The 23402-nt window shown below is 48.7% G+C and overlaps 1 protein-coding gene across 1 annotated transcript in view; it reads right to left on the bottom strand.

Moving 5' to 3' along the window:
- GALNT18 (polypeptide N-acetylgalactosaminyltransferase 18) overlaps positions 1-23402 on the bottom strand; it is a 316738-nt gene that overhangs the window by 125483 nt on the left and 167853 nt on the right. The window contains exon 3 of the mRNA XM_037050063.1: positions 18728-18894. Within this exon, the coding sequence (XP_036905958.1) occupies positions 18728-18894 (167 nt within the window). The remainder of the gene's footprint in view (positions 1-18727; positions 18895-23402) is intronic.

Below are 23402 nucleotides of genomic sequence, written 5' to 3'. Positions count from 1 at the left end.
GCCTGGCCTTTAGGTCTGGGAGAACCCAGCCCACAGAATGAGGCTCCATAGGTAGACCCCATCCCCAGAGACTTCTTCTCCCCTCTGTCCAGTCCCACCCCAGCTCTGCCCTCCCCCATCACCTGGGGCAGCGCCACACAGGAATCTCAGATCTCACCTTGCCCTGCATTGTATTCAGCAGTGACCTGGCTTCTGGCTTTGTCCCCAACTCACTGTGTGACCTTGAACAGGTCACTTCCATTCTGAGGGCTCCGTTCCTCATCTGAAAAATAAGGGGACTGAACCAAGTTCTGTTGTCCCCCTGCTCTATTGGTCTCTGGTGGCTGACATCTAATGAACGTTTTCTTTCTTTGTTTAAGGGCCTCTCTATGCCTCCAGCAAACAGAGACTAACACACACTGACAAGGACACAACTAACCCTTCCAATCCCCTCTGATTGCCATCAGAGAAATCAGAAGTTGAACTCTTTTTTTCTCCAAGATTTTATTTATTTATTTTCAAAGAGAGGGGAAAGGAAGGAGAAAGAAAGGGAGAGAAACATCAGTGTGTGGTTGCCTCTCACACACCCCCTACTGGGGACCTGGCCTGCAACCCAGGCATGTGCCCTGATTGGGAATTGAACCAGTGACCTTTTGGTTCACAGGTCAGAGCTCAATCCACTGAGCCACACAGCCAGGGTTCCCCCTTCTCCCAGTTTTCAATGGCACACATGAAAGTCTGTTTTGCTTCATGGCAAAGAATATGCACATGGCACAGCATTTCCCCTGAGTCTGGAGCTCCCGTTCAATGATCACTAACTGTCTAACTGTACGGCTCAGAGCTGGCGGCTCCTGCCTCCTGTCTTAACGTGGCTGCAGAAAGGCAGCAGCACCTGATGGTTCAGGTGGAAGGCCTCAGCGACCCTCATTTATCTCAGACTGTTCCCTGTCACTGAGCCGGTATTTCTCAAACCCTCCCCAGTATACACAACAGTTAGCTGAAAAATAAAATTTAAGAAAAAAAAATTAATGAGGGAATATCTAAAAAAAGAAGAAGAGTCCTGTGGCCATCGCTCTCCAGGAGAGCTTCCTGTCGGAACCTGTGGGAGATGGCAGAGCCCTCGGTTGGCTCGGTCTATCCCTCTCACAAGAGCACAAATGTCGGGGAGAATCGCAGCTTTTTTTCTTTTTTTGGCCTGGGTTTCCTTCATCTATCCCAAGATCACGTTGCCAAAACCTCCTCACCCACTCTGTCTGTTGCCTTATCTCCCTTTTCCTTGTCCCAACTTCCAGTTCCCTCTTTCATTTTTTTGGACACCTACCCACAGGGAGTGACTAAAATGACTAGAAGTGGAATCCCCATGACGGAAGGAGAGGCTAACAGAAATAAACCCTTGCTTAGTTGAATTTCACGGAAGATACGTTTTCGTGTTTCACTTTCAGTCCCCACTGAATCTAGCACAGCTCTGGGCTCGCACAGGAACCCAGCTCATTCCAACGGAGACTCTGGCTGACAGGGTGACCGCCCATCCTCTTTTGCTCAGGAGGCTCTGGTTTGGCCTGGAAATTCCCGCCATCCCAACACAATGGGAGGGCTGGATGCCCATCTCTAGCACACTTCTTACCCACTCAGCCTGGTACTGCTGCCTTATTTCACACACTTCAGAAGTCTTAGACCACGTTCTCTAAAAGCAGAGCCTGAGATAGGGACTCTCGGGTGGGTGGTTTTATTGGAGACAGGGCTCGTGATTATCTCCTTTAAGAGAGTGGGGGAAGCAGGTTGGGGTGGGGGAAGAAGCTGGGCAAAGATCTGACTTCAGCTGCAGTCGAGGCTCAGTGCTCCCACAGGAAGCTCTGGAGCACGAATGGCACCTCAGGGTTATCTCATTTGAGGCAAGGGGTGGTGTTTTAGATACCCACAACAATCAGGCACTAGTTCTGGGCCATCTCCGGAAGAAGACTCTCCCAGGCATGTCTAGGCAAGGCAACTCTCTACTGAGCGCAAGTTCAAGGAGAAGGATGCAGCTCTGAGCTGCTGGCCACCAACACTCACAGAACCTGGCGGACAGGTGAACTGGCCAGGAAAGGGGATTTGGGTGGGCACCAACAGTGTGCACAACTCCGACCAAGGCTACAGCTCAGCACCTGAGGAGCGGATAGAGTGCCCTCAGCCCTTGTTGCCAGGAACACGGCAGCTTCCTCCTACTCCCCTGAAGCATACACAGACCTTACAAGTGGGGTTCTACCACAGTTTTCTGGTTTGCATTCTTAGAACTTACCTGAGACCCTTCTTGGCTATGGCCTGAACCTTCACTAGAATTTGTCACGGTTTTCCCCAAACACTGCGCCTTACCCTCAATCTCCCAGACCTAGATGGGCTTGTGCTTCAAAATTGCTGAAGCTGTGGCTCTCTTGTCCCTACCCCTGCCCGGCAAGTATCTATAATCCTAAACCACAGCTTCCTGCAGGTGTTCTGTCTGTTGGTTGCACCTGCTGGACAGACAAAATATGAAACAGAGCCCCGTGTCTCAGAGCACCATGGGCTCTGCCTACAGGCACCAAGTCAGCCTCACGGGGCAGGAGACACTCTAACCCTGGGCTTACTCAACTCGGGGGATAGCTCCATCCTGCTTCACAGATTCCAGCATGCCTTGGCCTATGAAGATTTGGGTGGAGCCAGTACTGGGCTTTTTTAAATACAATCTTTAAAAGTATTCAAAACATATACCTCATGGCCCTTGTGGTAGATGCAATGGCCCACCCATATCCTTGTAGCCTCACTCTGCCAGTGTTCCCGTCTCCCCCGCCATGGTTCAACGAGGGTACACTTATCCATGAGCTTCATTCAAAGCCACAGAAGACTGCTCTGTCCCAGCACTTGGAGTGCTGAAATGCTAGAAATTAACACCCCTTGAGTGCTGCCCTGAACAAACAACTGAAGGGAGCTGGCATATAAATGCCCCATCTCCCACCACACCTCTCAGGGGTGCTCATTCTAGAATATGTTTTACACCGTTTTCCAGCGTTTCCCTGTAGGATTAAGTTCCACCTGCCCACGGTGGTGCCTGATTTGTTAACATATTCTTATTGGCTATTTCCCTCCCTTATCTTAATGCCCACACTAATGGTATTTCTCAAACTTCCTAAAGAAACTACTTGCTGTTGAATCCATGTCTCAGAGGCTACACGCAGGGGAACAGCCCCTCCAAGGCATGGTGGAGAAGCCAGAGCACAACCTGCCATGTGTGGCCTAGGGCTTCAGTCGGGAGCCACCACCTCCCTGAGCCCAAGCGTCAGATTCCTGTGGGAGCTCTTTCCACGGCAGCCTGTGCTGCACCGGGTGGCCCTGGAAAAGGAAGAGGCAGCCTGGCCAAACATCCTGTCAGAATTGCAGACACCCCATTAGGATTCAGATACTCTCCACTTTCTCTAGAGGCCACTGGATCCTGCGAGGTGATTTTAATCAGGGACTTGATCATCCTGCAGACAATTCCTTGTTCAAGCTCATTCTTCCCATGCTCCCCTAGGCCCCGTAACACTAGACTGCAATTTCAGGTTTATGTAACGTGGTGCTTGACGTGCCTAACTACTAGCCCAGAACAACTGAACTAGCTCACTGAGGTGTCAGCGTCACAGCAGAGCCCCTCCATCCCCCTCTGGGTGTGTGGCTGCACCCAGGGCTCAACACAGGGACAGGGGGGCCCAGGAAGAGTGACTGCTTCGGAGGCCCAGGCGTGGGCCCAGGTATAGACCCAGGTACTCTGCCACTCTCCAGGGGATGACCAAGGAGCTGGCTGTGCTGCCAAGCCAGGTCAGCTGGTCCTGATGTCCTTGAGCGTGGGCACCACCCCTGTTCAGCAGTGCCTACTACCTGTCCAAATGGGTGCCTGAGCTGTCCCCTCAAGTGTTGCACATTCAGCATGTCCAAGACATGACTCTGGTCTTACTCCCCAAACCTTTTGTCCCCCTAAGCCAGTCCTTCCCATCTCGGTAAGTGGCATTGTCATTCACCTCATCACTCAAGCCAGAAATTTGAACTTCATCTTTGATTCTCACCTTTTCTTCACCTATTTCCAATTCACCAGCAAATCCAGTAACATCTCAGTCCATCGTCTGCTTCTCTCTCTCTCTAAACAGACACCATATTCCAAAGCACCACCATTTCTGGCCTGGAGTATTTTCAGCCTTCCAAATGATTTCCCTGCTTCCACTCTTACCCATGATCCAAACTGTTTACTACAGAGCAGCCAGAGAGATCTCCCAAAAATGTCGATCAGAAAACTCATCGATGCTGCGCATTGCACTGAGAGAAATAAACTACAAGGTCGTGCATGGCAGGCCCTGGTTAATTCTTCAACATTATCTCAAGCCATCCTTTGCCTCCCTTCCCACCCTTCAGCCACATTTGCCTTCTTGTGACTGGTAACATGTCAGGCTTGTTTCCCACCTCAGGGTCTTGGCATATGCTGTTCCTTCTGCCTGAAACACTTTTCCATGGCTCTTCATGTGGTTGACTCCTTTTCATCATTTAGTGCTCAACTCAGAGGGGCCAGCTCTAGTCATCTAATCTGAATGATGTTTCCCTCCACATTGATTTATTTCAGATCATTATATTTATATATTTGATGGCATTTACCACAGTCTATTATCATTTGCTTATGATTTGTCTAACACACCGGACTGGAAGTCCCTGAGGGCAGGGACCATGCCAACCTCACATACCTAGTGGCCAGCACAGTGGCTGGCATGCTGTAGGTGGCTGTATTAGGATTCCATTACTGTGTCACAAAATACCACAAATTCAGCAGCTTAAAACAACACATTAATTATCTCACAGTTTCTATGGGTCGTAAGTTCAGGTGTGGTGTGGCGGGATCCTCTTCTCAGGGTTCCAGTGGGTTGAAATCAGTGTCGGCAAGCACTGTAGTGTGCATCTGGGCCTCGGGGTCCTGTTTTAGCTTTACTAGGTGTTGGCACAATTCATCTCCTTGCCACTGTAGGCCTGATATCCATGTTCTCCTGCCAGCAGTCAGCCAGGGCCACTCGCAGCAGTGAGAGGCCACCTGCAGTTTCTGCCACACGGCCCCACAGACAGCTCACAGCAGAGACATCTGCTTTCTTTCAGCCCACCAGAGTATAGCTCTGTGACTTCCTTTTCTGCAACCAGCCAGAGGAAACTGCTGTTAAAGAACTCATGCGATTAGATCAGGCCCACCAAACTGATTGGGCCTTAATTGCATCAGCAAAGTCCCTTCGTAACAGTACCTAGATCAGTGTTTGATTGAATAACTGGCAGATTCGAGGGTACACCAGGGGCCAGAAGTCTGGAGGCTCCATCTTGGAATTCTGCCTGCACAGTGATCAATAAATATTGTTGAACGAAAAAACAGGTCTTTTTCTGGCCAACTATTTGTAGAAGAAGTTCATACAAACTCATGTGAGTTCATTTCTAGGTACAAGGCAGGCAGTTTTTTTAAGAAAAGCCTAGTAGGCAACAACAGAAAGGACAAGTGAGACTCATTGAACTTGGAATTGGGAAATGTGGACTCAATTCCCAGCTCTACCACCATCTTACAATAGGAACTTTGGTTATTCTCTCATAATTTGCTCTGATCCCCGATTCTTTCATCTCTAAAATAAACATAAAATGCCTATGTCATGGAATGAAAGAAGATTAAATTCATCTATCCATCCACCCATCTCCCCACTGACCCATTCATCCATCCATCTTTCTCTCTTTCTCTCTCTTTCCCCTTCCTTCCTTCTCTCCTCCCTCCCTCCCTCTCTCCCTCCACCCAACCATCCATCCTCTCTCTCCCTCCCTAGTGGATGCACCTGGCATAATGTAGAAGCTGAATAATTGGGAAGTGGGAGAATGGGGCTTGTTTTTCCTGCCACGTAGAATTCCGGAATTTAGTGAACAGTGGGAATCCGCCCGCCGATGGACGGATGATGTATCACGGGGTACACAGTACACAGGATCAGAGGGCATTAGTCGGACACCTAAGATTATAGAAACTCACTGCAGAAAGATTAAACAACAACCTTGAATGTTCTTTTTGGAGGAAATATAATCACTTCAGCCAATATCTAAGCCTCATGCCTGAGCAGCCTCAGTCAGGAGCATTCAGCAAGCAACTCTGTTTTCTTTGATTCTCTGCATTAGTTCTCATGTTTAAGCCAAATGAAATTTGACAACACAGACAAGCTTGCAGACACATTCAGTCCACAGGACTTAGCCAGAACCCTCTTTCAATGCAGGTGAAAATATCCCTTTCTTCAGTGCCTAAGCACCTTAGGGCAGATAGAGCGAGGTAATGTTGCCGCTGCACAGCCTGGCATTGAGGTCTGCCGTGTGGCTGGGATTTTCTGTTGCATCAGTTAAGTGTCAACTAATGACAAATTCAGTCCTTTCCACTGTTGGGTAGAGAACCCTCTCTCCACCTTGATCTCATCAGTGGGATCCTTCAATCAATTCCCCTCTGAGACCCTGGGCGGGGCACTCTGCCAAGACATATTGGAAGCCTCACCTTCACCATTGACCCTACCAGAGACACTCTTTCTAGTTTCCATTTGGCTAGGAACCCTTGTAAACGCCGAGCACTGGTCTAATTTCTAATTCATTTCTGTCTCCCCAACAAATTCACCGGGTGAGAAAGGGTTTAAAGATCTGGGCTTGTAAAGTTCTAATTCATACTCCTTTCCCCATGTGAGAGAAACATGAGACCTAGCACTTTTCTCCCTGGTTCTTGTTCAGCTTTGAAATGCTTTGGTTACTCACTCCCAGGCGACAACCAACACAGCATCAACCACAAGGACCACAAGCACACTCCACAACCATCCTCACGGGTGGCAGGTCACTGTCACTGTGAAGAGGAGGAGCCGACACAGAGGGAAAGAACTAGGCAAGCCAGGGTGAGCCCTGGTGGGCTGTGGCACACCCACATCACAGTCACCCACACCCAAAGTTGCTTTGAATGAAGGCCTAAGCTTCTGCCTCCCTCCTCTGGCTCCTCCCCTACCTCCTGCCCTGGGAGAAGTCCCGTGAGATGAGCTTAACGGGACTGACGTGGTGCAGTCAGTGAGTCTCCACTACGTGTCTTGTCTCAGCCTGGTCAGCTTTCCTGGGTTCTGGTCATCCTCCTCTCTCACTACTAGCCTGACACAGGGTTTCTGATGCAAGCTGCTTATATTGTCTCAAGATGCAGGGATGTCCCTGGCCGGGAAGCTCACTTGGGTAGAGTGTTGTCCCAATATGCCAAGGTTGCAGGTTTGATCCCCAGGCAGGGAGCATAAAAAAAAAAAAAGAACCACTGAATGAATAAATAAGTAGAACAACAAAATGATGTTTCTTTTCCTCTCTCTCACTTTCTCTCAAATCAATAAATAAAAATTTAATTTTTTTAAAATGAAGGAATGGGACCAAGAATGGCATCTGAGTCCACAACCTTCCTGCTCATTGACCTGACATTGTCGTGGTTTCTTTCTGTGCAAGGACCTCTCTCCCTAAAATTCTACTTCCATCTTGAGCTCCCAAGATAGAAGCTTCTAAAAACAACTAGAAATGAGGCAGCTCATTTCTGCATCTGTGTCAAATGAGGGCCGTGGAGCCTGGCTGCTTGCCTGCTGCCATCCCCAACTAAAACTCATCAGAGGCAGGAACTACACGTGGTTCACCACTGTCCCCCAGCTCAGAGCTTAGAGCTTGGTACTTGGTTTGTTGAATGGACGCATGTGAATGACTGTCAGAGCAGAAGAGGTATAAGTCCCTGTAAGCCTGAGCAGACTGGTGAGGCAGTCCCTGAGGGAAAAATGGAGTCCCCCCCACAATTTAGGGCCCCTGAGAGTGGGTTAGAATCCTGGTAAAATGAAAAATAAAATCCTGCCCTTCCTGCACCCCACCACCACTGTAAGTGCCAATTTCTGTTCATATGCCACATAGGTGGGTCCACACCTGCCGTTAGGCCCTCAGGTCCCAGTTATTTGTACTGGCTTCCCTACCCTGAATGCTATCTCCTGCACACCCTCCCACCCTGATGTCACACCAGGGGCACGGTGATCTCCCGAGAGCTGGGAAAGCTAATTTGCAGGAGAGATCTGGGCAGCAGTTGAGGTGACTGCAGGCTCCAACCCTTCACACACACCTGTGTTTGAGCACTTGGCCCTAGGAGCTGCTTCACTGTACGGTTTGGGAAAGCCTCTCCAAAATCAACCCCACCAGAAGGCATTCCACACTCCAAATATTTGATATCCACAGGAAGTATCTGATTTGCTGAGTCTTGAGTTGTGTTCACTGTCTGGGAAGGCAGAGAAGGATCTGGGCTTCCCAGCAGAGCCTGAGTTCAGTTCTTCTTATACGGTTAGCCCCAGTTTGCCTTTTCAAGCTGCTGAGCAAGATAGGGTGGGAGCCAAAAGTGAGCAAGGAGACTTCTGCTGTCTGCGTGGCAGGCTGTGTCCCTGACCTTTCCCAGGGAAGGCTTGGCCCCCAGCTGCTGGCAGCGGGGCCCCTCACCTGAGGGCAAGAGACACCTCTCTTGATTTCCTCCCACACTCCACTCACTGCTCCCACTCTGGGAATTTCCCCTTTGACAGATGCTCACACAGTTGACCAGGGGAAGAGGCCTTGTCTTTGGTTCCTGCCAGCTTTGTTAATCACATACTGGTCACCCTGACTGGTCTGCAAAGCAAAATGATCCAAAGCCCACTGTAGCAGACTGCTTACAGGGAGCTCATCAGAAAATAAGTAAATAAATAAATACATAAAAATGCAGGTCTGCAGTCCTCTAGGGATTATTCTTGGTTCTTGGTTAGTGGGGAAGTGTGCTGGGGCGCTCCTGATTCTCTAAGTCAGTCTCCTCTTTCAGAATAGGAACCCAAAAGGGGTGATGAGTTAATTACCCTCACTACTGCTGGACTCAGGCAGGCTTGGCTGTGTGGAGTGCTGGGACCTCAGCAGAGTGGCTAGTGAGGACAGAAAACGGGCTGGTAATAAGCAAGTCTGGAGCTGGGGAAACTGAGCTCTGGGGCAAGTCCACAAAGAGGCAGTGTCCCCAGGGACTGGGCACACCCAGGCATTACTAACTAAGAATGCTCATTCCAGGGGGAGGGATCTATCAGTGGGAGGTCCCAGCCCTCAGGACGCAGGAAATCAAGTGGATCAAACCAGGGGCCAGCTTGGTGGTACAGGGTGCAGAGGTCAGCCTCTCAAGGGAGAGGGTTGGCCAGGGCTAGATGGGGGGCCAGGCCCCAGATTAGGAGGTGAGGGGTGTTGGAACAAGACTCCATCCCAGCAGGGAACTGAGGACTGATAGAGAACAGAGGCAGAAGGCCACGTGTAGGACCGACTCAGAGAAGGTCGAGGAAAGCTGGGGTTTGGAGGTCAGCAGGTGCGAGGAACACACGCCAGCCTGCAGCAGCTCTGTTGGGCCCAGGCTGCCCACTGGCAAAGAGAGACTGCTGCTCTTCTCTGCAGAGGTCAGGGCTGGCTGGGTGGCAAACACCTGGCACCTTGATATGCATCGCAGAAAAGCACTCCCTCTGGGACCCTCCGTTATAAAAAGGCACCTGTGAGACAGACGCATACCTGTATGCACGGTTTAGCAAATAGAGAGCATAGGCTAGATGGTATCTCCCCCAAGTCCTCCTTGTCTGGGTACCCCGGTGAAGGGCACAGCCTGCAGAAGCATGTGAGGATTTGCTCAGAAGCTGACACAGGAAATCAGATATTTCTCTGATTCCCCTCCACCCCATCTTCACAGGCTGTGGTAGGACCCAGCCCTAGGGTCAGGGCCTGAGTTGGCAGGGAGAGCTGGGCATTTGTCAGAAGGAGCAGCCAGAAGTTCAAGAGCCATATACACCATTCCTCAGGAGAGTGATGGCGGACAACACCCAAGGACATCAATATGTGGCTGTGGCCAGGAGTAATCCAGGCTGGCGATGAATGATGAACTTCGGCAGAGGTAGAGGCAGCCCAGGCAGTAAGGAGCAAAGGTGAGCGTCGCCAGAACCGCTGCAGAATTCAGCACTGGCTGCCTCCATCTCGAGGTTGCTGGGCACCCACTCCCAGTCCTGTGGGTGGGCCACTCCAGTCACTCTGGTCAAAGGAATAGTAGTGGGTGGTGACAAAAAGCCTTCAGCTGAGCGAGCTGACAGCCCACAGGCCTGGCTGTATAAACACCTTTAAGCTGCCTGAGCCTTGGTTATAATTAGATTAACTATACGGCTTCTTTAAGCTCCGTAACATACAATACTGTCTGACCGTTCTTTTCCTCTGCTTTTTTTTTTTTTTGCAATTATTCCAGCTGCATGCAAAGCTGTTGGTATTTTTACAGCCTAGAATGTGTATCTCTTGTGTAGGACAGCATCTTTGAAACATTAAACAATGATTAGGCAGGCTCTGGGCCAAGGGATGGCAGGGGCTTTGCAGGGGGGAGGGGGGAAGGGGACCCAGCAGCTGGTGGCAAGCAGTTGGGGAACTGATTCTATTTCATCACTAAACTGGGATTTTCTTACCAACAATTAAAAATAACAATGATTCACAGTTGTGCAATTACTTGTCATTCATCAGGATGGTGAGGATGGCTCCAGGTAGTGATGGAAGAGGCTAAGCCACTGTTGGTGTGGTCTTGCACGCACACCACTGCTCACACGAGCACACACGCACCCAGTGCTGTGGACTGAACGTGCATGCTCCAAAATTCAGATGTCAGGTCCTACTCCCCAATATGCTGGCATTTGGGAGGTAATCAGGGTTAATTAAGGTCATGAGGATAGAACCCCCATGATGGGATTAGTGCCCTCACAAAAAAAGAATGAGATACGAGAACTTTCTCTCTACACCCACACACTGAGAAAAGGCCATGTGAGGACACGCAGAGAAGGCAGCTGTCTACAAGCCAGGAAGCAAGCTCTCCTCAGACACCGGATCTACTGACCTTGATCGTGGACTTCCCAGCCTCCAGAACTTGAGAAGTAAATGTGTTGTTTCAGCCGTCCAGTCTATGGTATTTTGTTATAGCCACCCTAATGGACCAGGTGCATAAATGCTTGCACATCCTGTTTACACATGCTTACACTGCATAAATGTGCACTCACAGGTACACATTCACTCACCCACATGTTCAGATGCACACATGTGTAAATACCTGCACATAGATGTGCACACATACAGGCACGCCAACTTCTCCGTATTTCAAAGGAAATAGGAAACTGCCTGCCTCTCACAAAGTGACCTAGAGCATAGCTGGCAACTCTTTGATTTCCTCTCACCCCAACAGGAGCCTCTGTGGGAACGCCTCACCTTATTTGACCCTAGGGAAAGCCCCAGCTGAGGAAAAGAGCCACACCCTTCTCTCAAGTTCCTTCACTGCTTTCTTCTCCACTGGTGCCACTGCCCAGCATCTCTCTCTCCAGAGTCCATGGAGGGAAGAGAATGAGGGGAAAACTCAAAGTCATCTGGAGTCACAGAACCGCAGTGCACCAGGGGCAGCTTCATTAAATAGTCAAGGGTGTAGCTCTGAAACCAGAGACCTAGATTCAAGTCCCTCTTCGGTGTGACTTTGGACAAGGTCCTAACTCCTCTGTGCCTGCTTCCTTGTTACATAAAATGACATTGATAATGGTTCTTACTATTGTCATGGAGCACTAATTAATTTCTATAAAGTTCTTAGAATAGTCTCCAGCACATACTAAGTGCTTACTGACTGGGCTGCTTAATTAGGGCTCTGACTTGCGAGCACTGGAAGTCACTCCGGTGTAAGGCCCAGCTCTGGATTAGCAGGGGTCAAACTATGACCCTGGGCAAAGGTAGCCCCCTCAGTGGTTTAGCCAGGGGCCTAGAAGCCAGTCTGGGGAACCCCTGCTGGTGACACCTGCCTGCTGCCCGGCACTGAAGTGGATCCAGGACCTGTACCCCAGAAAGGAATGGAGGAGGTAACCCACATCGGGACTCTAGGACACAGGCACACCTTTCCAATGTGTGTATGGGTCACACTGGCTCTGATTTGCCCTCCCCAAGAAGCAGTGGGGTGGCTGGCTATCAGGGGTATCCACATGGGACTGAACTTATGCCCACATGTCCCCCAGGCTCCCAGAAGTGTGATGAGTAGCAGAGACATGGATTCCAGGGCCAGAGGATCTGAGTTTGAATTCTGAGCCCAATACTTTCTGGCTATGTGAACTTGAGCCCTGCCTGGTCACTTTAAAAATTTTTATTGTTTTTACTTATCTGAGACTTAGCTTCTTCATCTATGAAATGGAGATAGTAATCACATCTACCTCCCTGTTCACTTGTCACAAAATTGATTTAGTGACTCGTATGTGCAGGGCACCGTGCTAGTTGGAGGGACACTGAGATGCTCGGCACTGTGTCCCTCCCACACAGTCACCTTAGCTAGTCTGTATTAAGTGGCTCACTGAAATTTAGTGAGCAAATAACCAGTTCAAACATTGTGAGAGGGAGGAAGGTAGCGCCTGTGTGTGCACTCCCGGATCCAGCCTGTGCGGGAGCAGTGCAAAGTGATGAAGACTTTCTGCAAGCGGTGGCACCTGAGTGGACCCTGAAGCTTGGAGCTGGGCAAAGGGGGTTAAAGTGTGGGTGGGCAGTAGTTTCTAGAAAAGGGCTAAGCAGGGCAATTGCTTCTGAGCCACCGTAACCAAACCTGGGCTTCCTTGCCGCGGGCCACCATGTCCACATACAGTGGAGGCAGCAGGAAGGTTGGCCACTGGGCCAAGCAGGGACACAGGCTGGGATGGGAGTCAGAAGACTGAAGGTCCTATCTCAGCTCTGCTGTTCACATGCTGTGGGGCCCTGGTGAGTCTCTGCCAGATGTAGGGCCTCAGTTTCCTCCCAAGAGCCAGCTGGGACTTTACTAGCAGCCTATCTGCTTCCCTGATGCTGTACTGGGGAAGGGACACCTCTGTTCTCCTTGTCTCTTAGGGCCTGTCTAGTTCTTTGCCTCTTCCTGCCAACAGACATGGGAAGCTTTGAGCAAATGAGGTCAGTGAGAAGGTAGGAATTACAAGGAAAGGATCTCAATAGCCCATGGGAGAGGCCACTTCATCCCAGCTTCAGGTGTGTGAGGTGCTAGAAACCAGCCATTCTCTTGTTGGAAAGCAGCAGGAGAGTTCAGACATCAAGCTGGGTTAGGCTGAGCAAGTCACTGCCAGCCAAGAGCAGGTCAAAGTCTCCAGGGATTGGGATTCTTAAAAAAAGTATTTGAATTTGTAGTAGTAGTCACAAAATTCAGATTCATTTTGAAGGGCCAAGTAGCACGAGAGAAGAGTGTGTAACTTTTAAGTTTATCAAAAGAGGATATGAATTTAAAAAGGAAACAGAAACTGAATACAAAGAACAAACTTTTTGGAAGTGGGAGTGGCTAGATGGTGGGATGTGGTGACTCTGGGGCAGCTGATGAAGGAGACTGAACGGGCTCATCTCACTGAGCACCTGCCCTGTGACGTCTACAGGAACACCTGTGTCACATGAGTGAGTTCACAAGGGAAGGGGGGATGGCTTAGCCATGTGTCAAAGGACTTGGCACAAAATTCATGGTCATCAAAAACCTGATGAGGCAATGAAGGAAGGAAGGAAGAAAGGAACGAACAAGAAAATGAATGCCAAGACTTAAAGGCAGAGATGACTCTATCAGCTGTAAATCCTGGGGCTTCCTTCCCTCTGGAGGTCTGTAAAGGTTGAATCACTCAGCCCCAGCTAAAGACATTGGCCCACTGGGAGTCACTGAAAAGCACAGTAATTAAAACTAGGAGGCTGCAAGCCGGGTTCCCACCACTTCCTTGAGATAACAAGGAAGGGGAGCCAGGGAGGAGAAGCACTGCCCCGGAGTTGCAAGGAGGACAGGGCAAGGCCGGGGGGCTGGGTGACACTGAAAGGGGAAGCTCAGAGTTGGCCATGTGACTCTGTGCATGGGTCCTAAGTTCAGGCCTGCTTCAGGTAACAGCAAGAGAAGGTCCCTGCCCTGCTCTGCATTCTACCCACCACTCATGCCATCTCCTCGGGATGCAGCAGGGGGTCCCAGGGCCCCATCCCAGGAAAACACACTGTAGTCCACAGTGCCAATGGAGGACGACAATTAGAATGGCCCACTGCATCAGAATGGTCTGGGATGCTTATTAAAATGCAGACACCTAGCAATTGCTCCAGACCCACAGAATCAAAACTCACTCATTCTTTTCATTGAATTAATATTTATTGAACACCTACAAGTAGCAGGTACTATTCTAGGTGCTAGAGATACAGCAATAAACAAAATAAATCTCCCTGTCTTCATGGAACTTACATACTGGTGGAGAGAAAGCACCCCAGTAAATAAGGAAGTCATCAAGTAAGTGCAGTGTATCAGATGGTGATAGGTGCTTTAAAGGAAAAGAAGGAAGGAAGGGATGAGGAGTAATAGAGGTAAGGGCTGCCATTTTAAATAGGGTGACAAGGTGGTATTTGAACAAAGACCTGAAGAGGCAAAGGAACAAGCTGTACAGATATGGGGGGAGGGAGGGGTGGCGGTGGGGCAAGAGCATTCTAGATGGTGAGAACAGCAAGAACAAATATCCTAACGCAGGAATGAGGCTGATCAGAATCTCCCTATTTTTAGTCAAGCTTAAACACTAAAGTTTGAGATCACGTTAGCATAGTGTCAGCATCCTATATTGGAGTCAGTCCCCGAAAGAGGGAAGCTTGTTTAGGAAATTGCTTAAGAGGCAGAGAACAGACCCTCAGATTCCTACACAGGGAGCACTTGCAGAGCCTTCAGCCCTTGGCTTCTGTGACCCAGCTAAAGGTCCGAAGGGCTTGGATAAAGGAAGCGGTAATCAACTTCCCCTTTCCCGCACTTACGGAAACACAGCACAAACCCAAAGCAAAGGTGCCTGCAGAAGAGGTCGCAAGGAACCAGGACACACAGAACTGTGACCAACACCTGGGAAGGAAGGCTTAACAAGGAAGACATTCTGAAAGCTCCGTACTCCTGATTCACTTTCAGCTTTAAATGCCAACGTCCTTGCATCCTCCGTTATCTTGTTCAAGCCTCCAAATAATCCCAGAGGTAGGAATTATACATCCCAATTTTAAAGATAAGGAAAATAGGGCTCACAGAGGTTAAGAACTCACAGCTAGGAAGAAGCTAGAAAGAGCTGGAACTGAAAGGCTGGCCTAATGCCAAATTCCATGCCCTTCTCATCGGCAAGCACACTGTTTCAGGAAAGACAAAAACAGGGGCTGCGTCTAAGCAGTGGCTACATGCCAGGTATTCTAGTTGTTATTTTTATTACTGCTGCTTTAACTCTCTCTTAGAACCTTGCAGCTTCCGTGGCACTTTCAATCTCATTGCCTCACGTGATCTTCAGTGACTGAGGGACAGGCAGGGCAGGGCAGGGCCTGAGGTCCTCATATAAAAAAACAAAGCAAAAGACTGACAACCAGGAAGTGGTAGGGCTGAGATCTGAAGCCAAGTCCTGTTACGTTTCATCCCCATTTTACATTTATTTGCACGATTCCCTGATGTCAGGAACTGGATGGGACCTGTCATTCATTCCCTTCCTGCCCTTGGCCCAGGCAGGGCACTCTGCCTTTGTGGCATGAAGGGAGCTGAGCTGGCCGGGTGTGAGATCAGTGGAAGTCCTGTGCTGAGTGAGACGATGCCGGACAGAAACAGGCCCCAAAGGCAGCCTGCCCAGGAGGGGGCCATAGCTGCCCTCTCCCAAGTCAGGCTGGGAGGCTCTGAAGGACCCTTCAGCCCTCCGCTGAGGCTAGAAGCAGCTCACTTCCTCCAAGAGCCATAACCTGAAGTGCCTGTTCCTCCCCTCCTAAGAGCTTAGCTCAGGCTGCTCTGAGGGAGTCCCATGACTGGTCACCTCGCTGTCCCATTCCACACAGGGGCACTCCAGCAGGCACCAGACCCCTTACCACCAGGCCCTGCACCCCACCTCAGGGTCCTGCAAACCCGAGGGTGGTGCTATTGCTCCGCCAGCCTCTCAGCCCCCATTGCCACACCCTCACTGCCTCTAGCTATCTCCCTAATCCCCCATCAGATCCTCCTGAGGGGGAGGAAGATGGGCTCTTTCTTCCCAGAGGCAACACTGGTTTCCCAGCCCAGGATTCCACTCTGCCCTCCTCACAGGCCCTGCTCCACCACTTGGCCTCAGGGGACTCAGTGATTCCACCCAAGACCAAAGGCCTCAAGCACCTGCTTCTCAGACCAATCAAATGACCAGAGCTAAGGGATGGTCCTGTGGATTTCTTAGAAGCTCTCTAAGCAATTCTAATGTGCAGTTAGGGTCTTGAGAACAACCTGACTTTCAAACAAGAGAGAAATACAATACAATACAATACAATACAATACAATACAATACAATACAATACAGTAACATAGACCAGACTACAATAGAAAATAGCATGCTTCACACATTTATAAGGTTAACTATTGTTTCTTAAATGTTTTGTTTCAGTGGTACGTGCATGTAATTGGGTGTGAGTAGGCGTGCCATCCTGGGTCATGATATAAATGTATTTTTGCTGTAGATTATGGTTAAATTTTAAAATTGTTTTACAATGTAATGTGTGTGTGTAAAATGTTGCTCCGGTTCCTGCCTCAGCTCCTGATCCCTCTCACAGTCGCAATTCCTGACAGAAAATCGACCTCCACACCTGCTCTTCACCTTGACCCGGCTTCTGCAGCCCCATCCCAACACTTTAAGCTTCTTGCTGAGGTGTCCATGCCCCAAACCTTCCAAATCCTCTGGCTCCTCCCCAGCCTCTGTGTCCTCCCACCTGTCTGCGGATTCATCCAAACAGATGATGCTCATTCCTGAAATTCTCTTGCCCGTGTATCCGTGTCACCCTCTAGATGCTCCTGCCGTCCCTCCTGCCTCTCGCCAGTTAACCCTCTTCCTCCTGAGTCCTACCTGTCGTATACTCAGTTTTCTCTCAACTTCTGTTTTTTGTTCATCTCTCTTCCCTTTGCCACCCTCTCCTCCCAGTCAATGGCCTCAATTACTCTGTGTACAAGGCTCCAAGTTCATGTCCCCACATTTTGCTCTTGAGCTCCAGCTGTGTAGTATGCTATCTATGTGGCAGTCTCCTGGAAATGAGGCAGGGGCTGGGGAAGGGTAACACTGACAGCGTTCGATGCGCAGCCCCACACTTGACCATGACAGGCAGGTGAGGCAGGCAAGGGAGGATTATCAGCCCCATTTACAGGGGAAGAAACTGAGATTCTGAGAAGTTGAGAAACATTCCTGTGGTCACTCATCCATGGTCAAGAAGGTCCTAGAACCCGAGACTTTAGACTTTAGTCCAGAGTTCTTTCTCTTCACACCATGCACTGAAACTCACCATGTGCAAAAGCAGACCTACATCTTTCTTATTTAGTCAGAGGGTCTCAATCAGAGCTGTGCAACAGAAGAGTCACTAAGGATGCTTTTTAAAACCAGAGGGGGTGAGATTCCACCTCACACAGAATTAGACTCTTCTGGGAGAGACTTGTTTGTTTTATGCTGCATGTTGAAGTAATTGCAGCTTTACAGGGAAGTACACAGAAATGTACAAAGAGGTCCCCTGCACCCTTCAGCCAGCCTCTCCTAACATTAACATCTTAACACAACTGGAGAACCACATGTAAATGTGGACACTGATGTTCCCACAATCTGCAGAGCTTGTTCAGATCTCTCTCTGCAGATCTATATCCATATTTTGTCATGTATGGCTCTGGGTTATCACCACCACAGCTAAGCCACTTAACGGTACCACCTCTACAATACTCCCTAAAGCTCTGTGCTTGCACGTTCCCCATCTCTGATGAAAAACCACTGTACCCATCCCACTGTTCCTCCTGCCTCCCTTTTCCGGGAATGCACCATCATCCCAAGTCATCCTGGCTTGAAGCTGAGTCATTCACCAGCCCACCTTTGGCCCAGCTGCCCATGGCCTATCAGTCAAGAGATCCAGTAGATGCTTCCTTCCTAGAATCTCTCAGGCCCATATCTTGCCTTCGGTTTCCACACCCACAACAACCCCAGGCCCCTTGATTGCTTGGCTGTAGTGCTGCAATTGCCTTCTCATCTAGTTCCTTCTTCTAGCTGTTGCTTTCCCACAACCAATGCCATAAACCACAGCCAAACCTCCCCATTGGCCAGTTCTGACTGCGTCATTCCTCTTACCAAAAACTTTCAGTGGTCATCGCCCTTTACAAAATAAAGTCCTACTCTTTAAATTCAAATATGAAGTCCTCTCTATTTGGCTCACTTTCTGTATCCAAATGTCTCAAATTCAATATCAGTTTCCCTTTTCTTCCCCCCATAAGAACCAAAGAACAAAGGCATCCTTAAGGCCACGATAAGGTTCTCACTGCAGGAGAAATGAAAGACTCCAAGGCTTCCTTCTTTCTAGTATCTCATTCCCTTCCCTCTTTTGTGACACGAGGAACTGCAGTGGAATGAGGCCTGGGGATGCATCTTGCTTGAGGCGTGCCCTCACTCTGGGAAGGATGGCTTTTCCATTCCTAGGCTTCTTACAGTGGAAGAGGTGAGGGGGGACAGCAGGTGTGGGTGGAGCGAGGTAGGGTGGCTAGACAGGCTATCCTCATGTTAGCCATTGGGGAATGAGAGTTTTTTAGGCTTGCATTCCTAGGACACAAGCGAGGTGATGGTGGGTAGCCACTGAAGATGTGGAAGCCAGTCCCCTGCCTGTCTCCCTCATGATAAATGTCAGCCACAGAGCAAGGGGCTCAATCACTCACCATTGCTGCTGTTGTCATCGACCAGGATGATTTCCTTGAGCAGGTGGGACGGCGTGCGTTCAATGGCTGAGTGGATGGAGCGCAGGAGCACCGAGAGTGCTTCATTGACAAAGATGAACACGATGCTCACCTCTGGCAGGCTGTCAGGAAATGAGAGGTTGCGGCACCTGGAAAGAAGAATAGCTAGGATCTTACATCTTTCAATGACTCCTTTGGAGTCACCCCAGGTGTTGTATACCCTGTGTCTCGGCTCCAGTTTTTCTGGAGGGCTCAGAACTCCAGGTTCCTCCACAGACCCCTCCTTTGATACACTTAAGACAGGCCACAAACGTATGGCAGACTGGCTCCCAATTATTAAAACTGTTCTCCCCACAGCAGAGTCTGAATTTGTCAATGACTATGCCAGCTAAATAGACCCTTGGCACCTAGTGCAGTACCTGAACCCCAGTAAGTAGTCACTGAATATTTACTGGGAGATTGACTCAACATTTCTAAAACCAACAGGATAGGAGATGTCTGGCCAAGATGGAGATATAAGTAGATACACTTTGCCTCCTCACACAACCAAAAGAAAGACAACAAAAAATTTAAGAAACAAAAAATAACCAGAACTTTCAGAAAATCAAACTGTATGGAAGACTGACAACCAAGAAATTAAAGAAGAAATATTCACCCAGATCAGTAGCAGGGGCAAAGATGGGCAGTGGTGGCAGAGAGGACGCACAGCATGGTGGTGGCAGGTAGACCAGGCAGTCCCACATCTGTGTGAGGACTAAACCAGGAGGAGTAACTGGGGAGCAAGACAGACCACAGAGTTCCAGTGTGGGGAAATAAAACCTCGCACTGTAAAAATCTGTCGGGGTTGCAGCAGCAGGAGAAATTGCCAGCCTCATAGGAGAGTGTTGGAGAGACCCACAGGGTCCTACAATGTACACAAACCCATCCACCCAGGAATCAGCACCAGAAGGGATCAATTTGCTTGTGGGTAGCAAGGGAAGTGACTGAAAGCAAGCTGAGAGCTGAGCAAGCGGCATTGTTCCCTCTTGTACCCCTCCTCCATATACAGTGCCACAGTGCAGCAACATGGATTGCCTGCCTAGTGAATACCTAAGGCTCTGCCCCTTACAACATATCACATGTGCTGAATCAAAGAAATATGGCCCAAATGAAAGAACAGATCAAAACTCCACAAATAGAGCTAAGTGATGAAGAGAGAGCCAACCTATCAGATGCATAGTTCAAAACACTGGTAATCAGGATGCTCACAGAAATGGTTGAGTATGGTCATAAAATAGAGGAAAAAGTGAAGTAAAGCAAAGTATACAGGGAACCAACACTTAAGGGAAGGAAACCAGGACTCAAATAAAAGATTTGGAGCAGAAGAAAGAAACAAACATTCAACCAGAACAGAATAAAGAAACAAAAATTCAAAAAAAAATGAGGAAAGGCTTAGGAACCTCCAAGACAACTTTAAACATTCCAACATTTGAATCATAGGGGTGCCAAAAGGAGAAGAGGAAAAGCAAGAAATTGAAAATTTATTTAAACAAATAATGAAGGAGAACTTCCCCAGTCTGGCAAAGGAAATAGACTTCCAGGAAATCCAGGAAGCTCAGAGAGTCCCAAAGATGTTGGACCCAAGGAAGCACACACCAAGGCACATCATAATTACCTTACCCAAGATTAAAGATAAGGAGAGAATCTTAAAAGCAGCAAGAGAAAAGGAGACAGTTACCTACAAAGGAGTTCCCATAAGACCATCAGCTGATTTCTCAAAGGAAATCTTGCAGGCAAGAAGAGGCTGGAAAGAAGTATTCAAAGTCATGAAAGGCAAGGACCTACATCCAAGATTACTCTATCCAGCAAAGCTTTCATTTAGAATGGAAGGGCAGATAAAGTGCTTTCCAGATAAGGTCAAGTTAGAGGAGTTCATCATCACCAAGCCTTTATTATATGAAATGTTAAAGGGACTTATCTAAGAAAAAGAAGAAGATCAAAACTATGAAGAGTAAAATGACAACAAACTCACAAATATCAACAACTAAACTTAAAAAAATACAAAAACAAACTAAGCAAATGACTAGAATAGGAACAGAATCACAGAAATAGAGATCACATGGAGGTTTATCAGTGTGGAGGGGAAGAGAGGAGAATGGGGAGAAAGGTACAGGTAATAAGACACAGAAATTGTAGGTACAAAATAGACAGGGAGGGGTTAAGAATAGTTTGGGAAATGGAGAAGCCAAAGAACTTAATATGTATGATCCATGGACATGAATTAAGGTAGGGGAATGCTGGTGGGAGGGTGGATACAGGGTGGAGGAGAATAAAGGGTAGAAAAAAGTGGGACAACTGTAATAGCATAATCAACAAAATATATAAAAAAATAAATAAAACCAATGGGATAGAAAATTCAACCAACAGAAAGTCTTAGTTTTTCTAAAATGGTAGCCACGCCTGGATGAGGCTACTAGACCTCAGATGATCTGCCTCAGGAGGGAACTAGGTCTCCTCCCAGGGACTTCTACTGCCAGAACCCACCCAGGCTCACTCCAGCAGGCATACCGCCCTTCATTCATCACAGGGGGCCAGCCTTCAGAACAAGGATGAAGTTAGGGTCAGAGTCTCAGCATGAATGAATGAGAGATGGAAGGACAAGTGCAGTCCCATTTCACAGATGAGGACACTGAGATTCAGAGGGGTTGAGTCCCCACCATCAGTTGGCTGCCAAGATATCAACTCTGTTCTGATATCTACACCAGGGTGTTTTCCTTAAGAAGAAATAAGTGTAGAAGAGACTGCCTTGAACTGTCTCATTGCCCCTCATTCCACTGAAACCCTGAAGCCATTTGGAGATCTCTTATCCAAAGGACATGGGGCAAACTCATGAAAGTCTGCATGTCATTCCCTGTGGGAGGAGGAACATGTAGCCCTGAAATCAGACCACATTAAAGATTCCAAATAAGAAGGAGTGCCATGGTTCCCCAGGGACATGTCCAGTTCCTCCCCTGCAAGCATCGCCTTAGTGGTCAGGAAACCATGCCCATGCACTTCTCTGGCTGAAAGTAAACACTGTTCCAGAAGGCACTGAGATCCCATCTTCGGGAAAGTTAAAGGAAAGGACAGAGCAGAAATGACAGCCCTGTCCCAGGCCCTGGGCTCAGAGAGGAGGTTGCCCACACCCACCACCAGCCACCAAAGGCTCCAGGGGTTCAGGGCTGGTGACCATGTTGCATTGCTCCAAAGTGGGAGGCACAGCTAGGTTAGCACATGAAATAATGAGCATAATAACACAGGGTTTCTGTTTGTCAGTAATTAAAGTGCTGCAGAATAGGACCAGGCCTGCTCTTCCTTAATGAGGAAGGCTGGGGGACAACCAGCACCGAGCAATTTGGCGAAATCGCCACGGGGCCCCAGCCTGCTTAAGAGGAGGAAATTAATAAACTATAATCACCGTCTCTATGGTTACCAGAAATTTACAGAAACTTCTCCCCTTCTATTTCAAGCTCTCCTGTTCTCTCATCAAAAAAAATGGTGGAGCAAGGGAAAGAACAGAGCCTTTTCCTAAATCCACTACCTACTTACAATTTTAATAAAGCCATCAGATTAACAGATTGGTGCAGAGTTCATTCATTCTTACATTCAATGGAATTAATGCTTACTGAGTTTCTTCCAGGAGGTAGGTTCTGCACCAAGGATGCAGGAGGATGCAGACAAAGTGCCTGTCCTAGTGGAGTTTGCGCTTTGACTGGGGAACCAGACAAACATGGAAGTGAACAGGTGAACAGTTTTATGAAAGTGCGGAGATGAAAGTAACACCGGGTGAGAGGATAGTGGGTTGTGCTAGAAGTGGTCAGGGGAGGGCTCTGCCAGGAGGAGAGGTTTGATCAGAAACTCAATGGGCACTCAGAAGCTGAGCCATACAAAGGCCAGTGGGGCCCAGGGAACCGTGCTGTGATGGAGGAGGGGCAAGAAAAGGGAAGCAGCTCATTTAACTGCAGTGAAGGGACCAAGGAGATGGGGAGGTGGAGGGGAGCCTTAATGAGAAAGGCCAGAATGATTCCTTAAGCATGCCATGCCTTTTCCAATTTTTGAAATATGATTTTTTAATAGCAATCAAAGGACCAGCCACCCTATCAAGCCACTGTTAATGGGAAGTTAAATGTGAGCTACCTAAGAAGGCAGAAGCAGAAGTTCAGGACAGCAGATGGGGCAGGAAGCAGAACGTTGGCAGCAAGCAAGCTGTGGACACAGACAGTCCCCATTAGAGATACAGCTCTCTGAGAAGGGAGCAAAGAGGATGCACAGGTGAGGATGTCCTGAACCGATCCATCCCCCTCCACAGTCTAGACCTGCAGCCTCTGATTGTGTGATTATGTGATCATGTGCAGGCATCAGTCTACCAGGAATCCCAGCCACCTGCAGGCATCTGTGAGTTCAGTTCCTCCCTGAGAGCACATGCCTGACCTCTGAACCTCCTGGGCTGAAATTCATCCCACTAGACTCCCACCGCATCCTTTGCTTTTCTTTCACGACACATATATACTACTGCAATACGTTTTTATGGTATTAAGACAGCACTGTCTCAACTAGACTATAAGCTGAGTGAGGTCAAGGCCACATCTCCTTTGCTCACCTGGTACCCCCTGTGCCTCCCGCAATGTCTACCCAGAAA

Source organism: Sturnira hondurensis, unplaced genomic scaffold (assembly GCF_014824575.4).
Source record: "Sturnira hondurensis isolate 20B ecotype Veracruz unplaced genomic scaffold, ASM1482457v3 Scaffold0006505, whole genome shotgun sequence".
Lineage (NCBI taxonomy): Eukaryota > Metazoa > Chordata > Mammalia > Chiroptera > Phyllostomidae > Sturnira > Sturnira hondurensis.
This window is presented reverse-complemented; position numbering and strand designations above follow the sequence as displayed.